The sequence below is a fragment of the Gracilinanus agilis genome, chromosome 6 (assembly GCF_016433145.1).
Source record: "Gracilinanus agilis isolate LMUSP501 chromosome 6, AgileGrace, whole genome shotgun sequence".
In the NCBI taxonomy this organism is placed as follows: Eukaryota; Metazoa; Chordata; class Mammalia; order Didelphimorphia; family Didelphidae; genus Gracilinanus; species Gracilinanus agilis.
Window position 1 is genome coordinate 258,194,645 of NC_058135.1, and position 12,772 is coordinate 258,207,416.

Genomic DNA, 12,772 nt, shown 5'->3' on the forward strand with positions numbered 1-12,772 from the left:
TCTTTCTTTTCTGTGTATTGGCTCCAAGGCAGAAGAGTGGCAAGAGCTAGGCAATGGGGGTCAAGTGACTTGCCCAGGGTCACACAGCTGGGAAGTGTCTGAGTTGCTTATCATTTCTTATAGCACAATAGTATTCCATCACCAACATGTACCACAATTAGTTCAACCATTCCCCAATGAATGGGCATCCCCTCCATTTCCAATTCTTTGCCATCAAGGAGAGTTGGGCTGTCTTTCCCAAGCTATAAATACTGTGTCTCATTGTTAAGAAGTAAGGCTGTCTATTGAAAAACAAAGAGACAGGCATGGCTCAGGCATAGTGTCTTTTGGGTAATCTCTCATTCTTGGCTTTTTTTTTTGTTTCCTGGTTGCCAAAGTTTTTTTTTTTGCATAAGAAACTACCCCTCCCCGCCCAAAAAAATAAAACCTCAGTCCCTTTCTGGGATGGCCTCATTCAGGGGAGCTTGGATTACGGGTTATCTGCATGTTAGTAAGTTAAGGCATTTCACAGTTAGACTATATTGGAGCTGGCTGGTACTTGTACCCAGGCTAGCGCCCAGCTAGAGTGCATCCCACTGTGCTTTGGTGCCTTCTGCTAATCCCTTTTCTGTAATGTAAAAGCACTTCCTTAGTGGGCTGCATGGCAGTCTGAGCATGTAGAGATGCCCCATGGAACTATGGACAGAACTGTGCCTCTCTGTCCCCCCAGATGGCTACGGGGTGTCCTAGTGCTGCTGACTCTCCACTTTTACCCCGCACACTGCAGGGTGACCACATCATCGAGGTGCTTTTTTTAAGCATGGATAGCATCTGGATGCTCTTAGAAGGTACCAGTTAGCTGACTGCCATTGAGGTGCTGCTCTGTAGCCGTGCCTTTCTGTTAATCCTTACATATAAAAGGTGAATGTGAACTATTTGTCAAAATGGAATTAGACAAGCCAGAAACAAATTAGTGAGATGATCACAGAAGACTCTTGAACGTGGACTTCTTGGTTAGAAAATGTGGCCACATTAGTCACTTTCTTTGCACAACTCCAAATTGCTTTGAAGGCTGGTTGTATAAATTTATAGGTCCATCAATAATGTATTTGGGGGCTTGTTTTTCTACTCCTCCTTACCCTGCCAATGTTGCCTGTTCCCATCTTTTGTCATTTTTGCCCATTTTCTAGGTATGATATGAAAACTGAGTGGTCTTATACTTAATTTTCTTATTACTGGTGAAATGAACCATTTTTATATTGACTTATAAGAGTTACAATTTCTTGGAGACTCCATTTGTGGAGTTATAAGCTCAGAGAGGTCCCACCAAGTTGGAAGGGCTTCCGGTATTCCCAGAAATAGACTCTTGGTTGACAGAGGACCAGCCTGGCTCAGTGCAGGGTCACCTCACTGGCCTAGTTTCAGGAAAAGGAATTTCGGAGTTCCCGACAACTCTCTAACCCTCTCTGTCTGAGATTATATGTGTAACGGGCTTGGCAAAGCTTAGAATTAGATTTAAATGTCAGCTGTCGTTTTGATGGTGTAACTATTGTCGTTAGAAGACCTTTGTGGATACAAGATGATTATGTAAAGTGATCGCTTGGGGCGACGAGGCACCCAAAGATCATCAGGGGGGAATGTGATATTGGAAATTTGGGAGTCCTCGAACTAATTTTGAGGTCCCTGGTCTAAACTTCCTGTGGACATTTAGATCTCCTTCAAACTACATTTCCCATGATTCCTCTTGTGTAATCAGGTGGGCTGGAAGTGTAATTACGTAACCAGGAGTATAAAGCCTGAGGCCGGCGTTGGTACTTGCTCTCTTTGGTGATTTGGAGCTGAGCCAGGATGGGAGGAAGAGGTAGCAGGGCCTGCATATTTTAAACTAACTCTTAACAGGCACGTGGCTTCATTTTTCCAAATGCCCTTCAGTAAACCCTTTGAAACCATGATATTTTTAATTTTATCACTATATTAATTTTATTTCTTACATTAATGATGATCACTAAATCATGGAGGGATCGTGGTCTGTGTTGGTAAAAGGAATACAAATGAAGAAATCATGGATCATGATGATATGGAAGTATAAGGAAAGACTTTTAAGTCACTTATTTAAAAAAGATGATTCTCTAAGTGCCTCATAAATAAATGATAAATAGCTACATCTCTTTTCATTGTAAATAAAGGGCAGCTGGGTGGCACAGTGGATTGAATACCAGGTCTGGAGTCAAGAAGTCAGGAATATCCAAATTTAAATCTAGCCTCAGACATTTACTAGCTATGTGACCCTGGGCAAGTCATTTGACCTTATTTGTCTCAGTTTCCTCATCTTTAAAATGAGCTGGAGAAAGAAATGGCACCCTACTTAAGTATTTCTGCCATGAAAAGCCCAAAAGGAGTCATGAAGAGGCAGACACAACCGAATGACCGGACATCAATAAATTACAAATATTTATATTCCTTTTCATCATGAGTAAATTGGAAATATTTCCCTCCCTTCTCCACCAAAACTTCAAAATTTTGGATTCCTGTTGCTTTTGGCCTCATTTAAGGTAAAAATAAATAAACTGTTGTTAAAAAGTATACTGAATACTTGATAGAGGTGATCTTTCTAGACTGTCTTATAGAACAAAGTCATCTGCCTTGAATATTTGTGGTTGTTTTGCCTAAGGGCAAAAAAAGAAGGGTCCAATGTTTTAATGAACTTTATTTAGAATTTTTTGGATTAATTTGTTTGTTGATTATATTAAAATTCTCTGATATTTCTCTCCCTCTCCCTGAACTAGAGAAGGCATCACTTGACAAAAAACGACTTGTGAAAAATTAATGTTGAATTGGGAAATAATCCTCCCCACCCAAAAAAAACCCCCAAAACAGCTTGATTTTAAAGCTGAAATAGTTTCTCTCCCCAGGCTATGAAACTGGGTTGGATCTTCCTTTTTTTGTTCTGATCTTGGAAAAGAATAACAAGATTTAGGGTAGGGCTGAGCACCCACTTGACCCACTTGAGAGATTAGGTAAGAAATCAGCAAGCTTTAGGCAACCATTTTTGAGGCAGTGACCCTGACCTGGGAGGGTCCAACTTGGCCTCATCCTTAAGATCCTCCTCTTCCTGGTGATGAAGCAATGAGGGAAGACTTGGAGTCAATAAGTGTACCTTCCCAATGGTTTCCACTGGAGGGACTGAGTGATGACATCACAAGGTAATATATTGACTTGCCCCACAGGAAACTGAGATGTCTCTATCTCTCTCTGCTCTCTTTAATTTAGCTGCTCTCATTTGGCCCTAGCAGGCTGTTACACAGCTTGTTTTTTTTGTTTGTTTGGTTTTTTTTGTTTTTTTTTTTTTGGTGTCCTTTCAGATCTTTGGTGTCCATTTGATTTGTGGAGGGAGTCCACTGGCTAGTTAGATTTTCTTGAACAATCTATTAATAAATTATTTTTCAAAATTAAGAAATCCAACTTCTGGAGAATTTCAGTCATTACAATGTATAAATTATGTCTTTTATTGATCATTTCTTTCTCTGGAGGTGGACATTCTCAAGTTATTCTTCAAACATTAATTCTGTAGCTACAAATAATGTTCTCTTGGTTCTCATTTTGCTTTTTGTAATTTCCTGTAGGTCTTTGCTAGGCTTAAAAAAAGTTAGCTTGCTTATCATTTCTTATGGCACAGTAGTAGTCCATCACAATCATATGCCACAACTAGTTAGCCATTCTCTGATCATGAATAGTTCTTAGATTTCCAATTATTTGCCATCACAAAGATAGCTGCTAGAAATATTTTGGAAAGTAAAGTTTTTTTTTTTCCTTTTCTCCTGATCTCCATGGGAAACAGACTCCACAATGGTACTACTGGCACTGAGGGCGCACATGGTTTTAGAACTCTTCTGGGCTAATTTCAGATTGTTGTCCAAAACAGTTGAATCAGTTCACAGCTCCACCAAGATATTAGCTTCCCCATTTTTCCACATTCCTTCCAACATTTGTCATTTTGCCCTTTTATCATTTTAGCTCATCTTATGGGTATGAGAAGCTGTCTCAAAATGGTTTTGATTTTCATTTCTCTAATCAGTAATGATTTAGAGCATTTTTTTCATATGTCTCTTGTATGGCTCTGTTTTCTTCATCCAAAAACTGTATCTTTTGACCATTTATCAATTGGTCAATCCATTGGTTAATGAATATAAGAATTGTATTCTCATAAATTGACAATGTGCTCTCTATAGTTTAGATATGAAACCTATCTGAGAAACTATCTAAACTTTCCCTCCCAATTTTCTGCTTTCCTTCTAATCTTGGCTACATTAGTTTTATTTGTACAAACCCCTTTTAATTCAGTGTAATCAAAGTTATCTCCTTTACATCTCACAGTGCTCCCTATCTCTTATTTATCCATAAATTCTTCTCTCATCTATATATCTTCTAGATAATATGTTCTCTGTTCTTATTTGCTGATGATATCTCCCTTTCTGTCTAGGTCATGTAGCCGGTGTCTTTTTCTAGTCCCCTTCTAGTCCTCTGATCCTGTTTTGTGATTAAACCATGCTAATCTAAGGGAGAGTTGATTTATTCACTTATAAAAGAGAGATAATTCTCCCCTTAGAGCACATTATGCATAAATAACTGTAGCCAGAGGGTTACGTTGTGCCCTTGGTTGGCTCTATCTTTTCGAATGATCTGAAGTGAAGGCTGTAATTGACAGTGTTGACTGTTTCAAACTATCTCCCTATTCATTTGGCCATGGAAAAACATTCTAAATTTAAAAAAAAAATAAACAAATAATACTGAGGCTAAGAAAAAAGGGGAAAATAAAGGCAATAAATATTTCTTTACATTTCATTCTTTTAACCACAGTGTTCTTATTAAGGCAACTATAGGAGACCCATTGCCTTTGAAGAACTCCTGTAATTCCTGCATTCATGTTTTTGTGTTCATGAGAGTTCAGTCTTTGCATCAAGTATTTGCATCAAGGCTAAGAGATTCACTTTCCTATGTCATTTTTTTAAACTCTTACTTTCTCTCTCTTTTTTATTTTTTTTTAAACCCTTAACTTCTGTGTATTGGCTCCTAGGTGGAAGAGTGATAAGGGTGGGCAATGGGGGTCAAGTGACTTGCCCAGGGTCACACAGCTGGGAAGTGTCTGAGGCCGGATTTGAACCTAGGACCTCCTGTCTCTAGGCCTGGCTCTCAATCCACTGAGCTACCCAGCTGCCCCTTAGTAACAACTCTTTAAGACAGAAGGGCAATGGCTAGGCAAATGAGGCTAAGTGACTTGCTCAAGATCACATAGCTAGAGGCCCCTGAGGTCAGATTTGAATTCAGATCCTCTTGATCCCAGGCCTGGTGCTCTATCCACTGCGCCACCTAGCTGCCCCCCTGTATAATTAAAAAAAAATCCCTACATTCTGTCTTAGAATCTATACTGAGTATCTGTTCCAAGGCAAGAGAGCAATAAAGGCTAGGCATTTGGGGTTAAGTGACTTGCTAAGAGTTATATAGCTAGGAAGAGCCCGAGGTCACATTTGAACCCAGGACTTCCTATCTCCAGGCTTGGCTCTCTATCCACGGAGCCACTTAGCTTCTCCCTGCACCCCATTTTAAAAAACGATTTCCTTGTGCTTCTCTTGTAATCTCAATTACTTTGCATGTTCATATTATAAGCAAATGTCTTTATTCCTTTTGGCTCTGTTTATCTGATGATGATTTGACAAATTGAACCTTCAGACAGTGATCTTTCTTGCTCAGATAATGCTTTCTTCTTTCCCTCTGGCTGATTTATTCTTTTAAACTTGATTTCATGCTTAAAGGTTTGTAAGTCCACCCCAAATAAAGCTTCGGGAAAGCTCCGTCTTGCTTTAGAAAAAAGATGATCACACTTCCCAAGGCTTGTTTTCAATTAGAGTAAACTGTCTCATTATGGCATTTTGAGGTTAGACATGATTACACAGTATATTTAACACAAAGAAAGTTAATAAATTACCCCAGCTCTTGTTTGTCATCCTGGAACATTAACCACAGTCATAAATCACTGGGATGACAAGGCTGGAGTAAAGTGGTTGTTTTGAAATCCGCCGCATCCCTGATGATCACGTTCACGCAAGTCCTCCTGGGATGTTTCATCACAGCATGGCGGTGGTGCTGTGTGGTGCGCGGCTCATTTGGAGGAGGGCCAGCTCCGGCAGGAGATAATGACGGCACCTTCCGGCCTCCCTCGGTGGTCAGGAGGCTCAGAGGAGAGCAGATGTAGGGACTGCTGACTTAGCACAAATGCGGTGGGCACACAAGAGGCATGGAAGAGATGCTTGTTTTCTTTCCCTTCCCATCCTTACACCCACCCCAGCCTTGTGATTATGGGAAAAGTACCAGAATCTCCGCCTCTGATTTCTTCCCCTCCTTAGAGCCCTGCAGCCCTGGTGTTAAGGGAGATAGTGTATATAAACTGCTTTGTAAACCTCAAATGTCAGTTCTTAGCATCAAGGGGCCAGGCATTTCTCAGCTGTTTTCATCAATCAACAATCATTTATTAAGCACCTACCAGGTTTCAAACACTGGGGATTCAAATGCAAAGAATGGCGTGATTGCTAATCATGGGGAGCTTATGGGGTAGACTTTAAGAACATAATTGAATATACTCAGAATAAATTTTGATTAGATTACATACCAAATGGTTATATATGACAATAATACACACACACACACACATATAAAATAAATATTTTGGGGTGAGGGCACGATGACTTTGGCTCCCACTCCATCTTCTCGGGTGGCGCTTGAGCTGTCTTGAAGGGAGGAGGTCATTCAAGTTTTTTTTTAAACCCTTAACTTCTGTGTATTGGCTCCTAGGTGGAAGAGTGGCAAGGGTGGGCAATGGGGGTCAAGTGACTGGCCCAGGGTCACACAACTGGGAAGTGTCTGAGGCCAGATTTGAACCTAGGACCTCCTGTCTCTAGGCCTGACTCTCAATCCACTGAGCTACCCAGCTGCCCCCTTCAAGACTCCTTTTGCTTTGGGCGAGGCTGCATAAACAACAGATATTTGTCTAACATTTCTGAAATAGAAATCCAAATTTTAGCAAATATCCAAAACTCACAGCCAAACTGGATTTTAGGAACAATGCAGTTAACAGATCATGTGGAAAGGTATATAAACATGGTGGGAGAATGTCCACTGTGTTCATATAAATTAGAGCTGTGTTGCTATTAACTAATTAAATGTTTGGATGATCTTTCTTTACCCATTTCTTTTTATTTTATTTTTTTTAATTCAATTTTTTTATTTTTAGAAAAATTTTCCATGGTTACATGATTCATGTTTTTACTTTCCCCTTCACCCCCTCAAATTCCCCCCCCCCATAGCTAACTCCCATCTCCACTGGTTTTAACATGTGTCATCAATCAAGACTTATTTACATATTATTGATAGTTGCATTGGTGTGATCATTTTGAGTCTACATCCTCAATCATGGCCTCATCATCCCAAGTGTTCAAGCAGTTGTTTTTCTTCTTTGTTTCCACTCCTGCAGTTCTTCCTCTGAATGCATGTAGCGTTCTTTTCCATAAATCTCTCAGAGTTGTTCTGGGTCATTGCATTGCTGCTAGTATAGAACTCCATTACATTTGATTTTACCATAGTATATCAGTCTCTGTGTACAATGTTCTTCTGGCTCTGCTCCTTTCACTCTGCATCAGTTCCTGGAGGTCTTTCCAGTTCACGTGGAATTCCTCCAGTTAATTATCCCCTTTCTTTTTAGAAACCTGATATCCTTACCACCGGAGCTGGTGTTCCAGTAGGAGACAAACTTAATATTCTGAGTGTTGGACCTCGGGGGCCTCTTCTTGTTCAAGATGTGGTTTTCACTGATGAAATGGCTCACTTTGACCGGGAGAGAATTCCTGAACGAGTTGTCCATGCTAAAGGAGCAGGTGAGATGTGCATTTGCTCATATATGGCAATTATTTTATCCTACCTGGATTGAGAATGGACATTCTCAAGCCCTGATTTAATGCTTTTGTCTTAATGGTTAGACTGTTTGTCCAGTTCTAGTATACCGACTTTAAATCTCTCTGCCCTTGGAAGAAGCTTCTATTGGAAAACTTACCAATTTACTCCCTCTGTTGGAAGAGACCTGAATCTCATTGTCTAACTTACCTTTCATGCTCTACTTTTCCACTCATCTTTCCCAACAATTTTGTGAAATTTTTCATCATGTTTTTTTTTTAAATAAACTCTTACCCTCTATCTTAGAATCTGTACTAAGTATTGTACTTAGTAAAAGGCTAGTTAGCTGGGGTTAAGTGACTTTCCCAGGATCACATAGCTAGGAAGTGTCTGACGGTCAGATTTGATCCCATGACTTCCCATCTCTAGGCCTGGCTCGCTATCCACAGAACCACCTAGCTGTCCCCATCATGGCTTTTAATTAGGCATTATAGCTTCCTCATTAAGTGTCTGGTGCCATTCCTGCCTATAAGATGCCTTTTCTGGTTTCTTCCTCTAGCCCAGTCATTCCCAAAGAGGGTGCCACTGCCCCCTGGTGGGTGCTGCAGCGATCCAGGGGGGTGGTGATGGCCACAGGTGAATTTATCTTTCCTATTAATTGCTATTAAGATTAAAAAAAATTAATTTCCAGGGGGCTAAGTAATATTTTTTCTGGAAAGGAGGAGGGAGGCCAAAAAACTTTGGGAACCACACTGCTCTAGCCTATGATTCTTTTTCCCCTTTTACAAATGCTACCAGCTCAAGACTTAGCACCTTCATGAAGTTTCTTCCAACTCTTGTAGCTCCCTCCCATCGACTACTTCCCTGAACTCCAGCTTTTTAAAAATAGAAACAAGCTCCAGAGCATCCCATTTATTGTTATTATGGTACCATAAAAGAAAGATCAGCATAACATAGAAAAATGTATAGACCTATTTGCTACCCAGTGAGTATAACTAAGGAAAAAAAACTGTTTCCTGAGGGCCTTCTAACTTCATTGACTAAATACTTCTAGTTAGAGACCCTCTGGAGTAGAGTAACGTCTTCTTTTAGCCCATCCCATCCAAGTTGTTTCCTCGACTTCGTTTTAGAGTGACTCTCCTCTGCATCATCCAACAAGAGGTTCCTATACTCATTGAAACCAATTAGGTAGCCCTTTATTCGAATATTTATTTGTTCATGTAGCCAAACCTGAATTCAGGACTGGCGTAGAGATAGCTGAAGACGAGGTCAATGAACCTAAACGTGTCCCTGCTGTCTCCTCCCCGTTTGAAGGACCAGGAGGGCCTCCCACTTTCCATAGGGAGGCACGTATCTATTGATACTTGACCGATTGTTCATTGTGGTGCCTTGTGGGTTTGTCTCATAGGAGCATTTGGATATTTTGAAGTCAGTCATGACATTACCAGATATTCCAAGGCAAAGGTGTTTGAGAGTATCGGGAAAAGGACTCCAATTGCTGTTAGATTCTCTACAGTCGGTAAGTCATCACTTTTATTCACCCAAACACCATTGCTTTGTAAATGACTGCCTGCTTTGTGATTCTTTTTTTTTTTTTTTAATTTTTTTTTAAACCCTTGTACTTCGGTGTATTGTCTCATAGGTGGAAGAGTGGTAAGGGTAGGCAATGGGGGCCAAGTGACTTGCCCAGGGTCACACAGCTGGGAAGTGGCTGAGGCCAGGTTTGAACCTAGGACCTCCTGTCTCTAGGCCTGACTCTTACTCCACTGAGCTACCCAGCTGCCCCCTGATTCTTTTTTAATAAAACCCTCACCTTCTGTCTTGGAGTCAATACAGTATTGGCTCCAAGACAGAAGAGTGGTAAGGGCTAGGCAATGGGGGTCAAGTGACTTGCCCAGGGTCACACAGCTGGGAAGTGTCTGAGGCCAGATTTGAACCCAGGACCTCCCGTCTCTGGGCCTGGCTCTCAATCCACTGAGCCACCCAGCTGCCCCCCTGCTTTGTGATTCTTATTGGCTTATATTACCCCATTCAGAAACAACCTTCCTGGAAGAGAAAAAAAAAAAGGAAACTGAAAATAGAGCAAGATTTCAAAATAGTAGAAACTTCTTGATACTTGTTAGAAACTTACTTACATGTTACTGCAGGAATCTTGAGTAGTAACACTTAGGGGCAGTGATTTCCTTATCTATTGTTGAAAATCTCTGGAAGTCGCTAAGAGTTTCTTTACAAGTGTTAGTTTTTACTTCAAAGCGAAGAGTTTATGTCCCTTTTTCCATTCCCCAAATTGTTTTTATGCAGGTTCGGTGTGCCTTTTTGGTTCCCTTTTTATTACTTTGTAACAATTTTTTCTATGAATAAAGAACTCATGTTTTAACTCTGCTTTTTTCCTTTTAATAACCCTTCACTTCTGTCTTAGAATCAATATTGAGTATTGGTTCTAAGGCAGAAGAGCAATAAGAGTTAGGCATTTGGGATTAAGTGACTTGATCAGGGTCACACAGCTAGGAAGTGGTTGAGAGCAGATTTGGACAACTCTATCAAACTCATGATAGAACAGTTCATTTATTCCTCATAATTTTTTCCTTAATTTTCACTTTCCATTTCAATCCGAAAACTTCAATTCACTCAGGAAATGAAAACGTTATTAGGCCATCTGGGCTTTCATTCTATTCACTATTGGACTTGAATGAATGAAAAAAAGAACATTTCTTAAACATTTACTTTGTGCAAAGAGCACTGTCCTAGACACTGGGGATTCAGGACCCAGAAGACAGTCCCTGTTCTCAAGGAGCCTGTGTCCTAGAAGGGTGGAGACAACACACATTATTTATTATGAGCCCTTTACCTTCCATCAGTACTGGATCCAAGGCAGAAGAGAGCGATAAGATCTCCAGACCTGGCTCTCAATCCACAGAGCCATCTAGCTGCCCCACAACACGTGTCTTCATCTTCCCCTTATTTGTCTATTTTGTAGACTGAATTAGCATCTTAAGTTAGAGAAGTGGCCATCTAGAACCCTAAGAATCTGCTTTGCTCCCAGAAAGTGGCATGAGAATAAGGCAGTGTTGTTTGGGCCTTCCTGGAAGATGGTATTATTCTCTCTGATGTCTGTTCATGGCTCATCTTACAGCTGGAGAATCTGGATCAGCCGACACCGTCCGTGACCCTCGAGGCTTTGCCGTGAAATTCTACACTGAAGAGGGTAACTGGGATCTCACAGGAAATAACACCCCCATCTTCTTTATCAGGGACCCACTTTTGGTAGGTGAAGTACTTGTAGATCTGGCACGTGGGGAGACGCTTCAGAAGCTCGAAGGGGAGAGGGGGCCATTGCAAACAGAAGGCCCAAGAGAGGGAACAAGTGGCATTCTGAGTCTCAGGGCTTGATAGTAATTATTATAAAAAGCATCACAGCCACATGGATTCTCTCCACGAGTTCCCAGGACCAACTGTCCTTTCCCAAGATTCTAACTGACAAAAGAATTCTGCAAAGCAGTTATGCCCCCTCTCTGCACCACACCTGGCAGGGCTTGGGGGACCCTGGGAGCAGCAGCTTCCTCTCTCCAGGCACAAAGTGAAGGGATTTGGGGATGGCCTGGGATGCTGGGAGACATGCGGACTTGGTGCAGAATTTACATGCGATACTCTCTCTGCGATTGTTGCTAAGAGGGATTCTGCAGACCGTTTTAACAAGAACTTCCTCAGCTGGATATCATAGAACATGTTATTGTAGTTGCTTTAAGATTGACTTCTTTGAGAGGAATCATGATGTAGAGGCTGGAGAGCTGGCCTTGGAGTCAGGAAACCTTGACTAGCTTCCTTTCTATTTTTTTTTAAAGCCCTTCCCTTCTGTCTTAGAATTGATACTGAGTATTGGATCCAAGGCAGAAGAGCAGTAGGCAATGGGGGTTAGGTGACTTCCCCAGGGCTGGTAAACAACAAGTGTCCACGGCCAGATTTGAGTCCAAGGCCTCCCAACTCCGGGTCTGGCTCTGTCCACTGTGCTACCCAGCTGCCCCTAAGTCCAGCTTCTGACACATAGTGGCCAGGTGGCTTGAGGAAAATTCTCTTAACCCCTCTGTGATCTAGTTGAGGCTCTAAGAAGATGCCAACCTCCACTGATGAAGAGTTTCTTCATCTGGGAGTTCTCTGCAATGCACTCACTGGTCACTCACTGGTCATTCCTCTCCCCATTTTAGACGGGGAGCTCCCCGAGGGCAAGGACTCCCTTTGGTCCCTTTTTGTGCGCTCTGCCCCTAGTCCAGTTCCTGTCACATAGCAGATGCTTACTAAAGGCTTACTGACTGACTGGATCAATATAACGGATCGAATCTGTACTATATTCTAAGAAGCTATATTTTGTCCTCTCTTGTCCCCATTTAGTTTCCATCCTTTGTTCATAGTCAGAAGAGGAACCCTCAAACCCACCTGAAAGATCCTGACATGGTCTGGGACTTCTGGAGTCTTCGCCCTGAATCTTTGCATCAGGTAGGAGGGCTTGTGTAAGATTAAACATTAATATCTAAACACTCCAAGTATTATATTTAATAAGATTAATGAATAATAACCAAACTAAAAAGCTAAAGTAAAAAGGGTGCTAACCCAGCTGCAGTCACGGGAAAAGAGTGAGAGACGGAGTTATAGCAAACTTTTTCTCTTGCATCTTCCTCCAATTTCCCAGAGAGAATAATCTATTATTTTTTTTCTTTAAGGAAACCTTAAAGTGCTAATGTAATCTAATTAGAATTAGATTGATAGAGATAACAGATTCATTGATAATCTCATTTATCATGAAGTGTTTAGTGGGGTTTGGGGTATGAAAAAGAAAGGTGGCCTGATGGTGAATTTA

General features: G+C 41.2%; 1 protein-coding gene across 1 annotated transcript in view; it reads left to right on the forward strand.

The window, feature by feature from the left end:
- CAT (catalase) overlaps nucleotides 1–12,772 on the forward strand; it is a 37,612-nt gene that overhangs the window by 8,542 nt on the left and 16,298 nt on the right. The window contains exons 2-5 of the mRNA XM_044682330.1: nucleotides 7,733–7,904; nucleotides 9,329–9,439; nucleotides 11,054–11,184; nucleotides 12,307–12,411. Coding sequence (XP_044538265.1) covers nucleotides 7,733–7,904; nucleotides 9,329–9,439; nucleotides 11,054–11,184; nucleotides 12,307–12,411 — 519 coding nt within the window. The remainder of the gene's footprint in view (nucleotides 1–7,732; nucleotides 7,905–9,328; nucleotides 9,440–11,053; nucleotides 11,185–12,306; nucleotides 12,412–12,772) is intronic.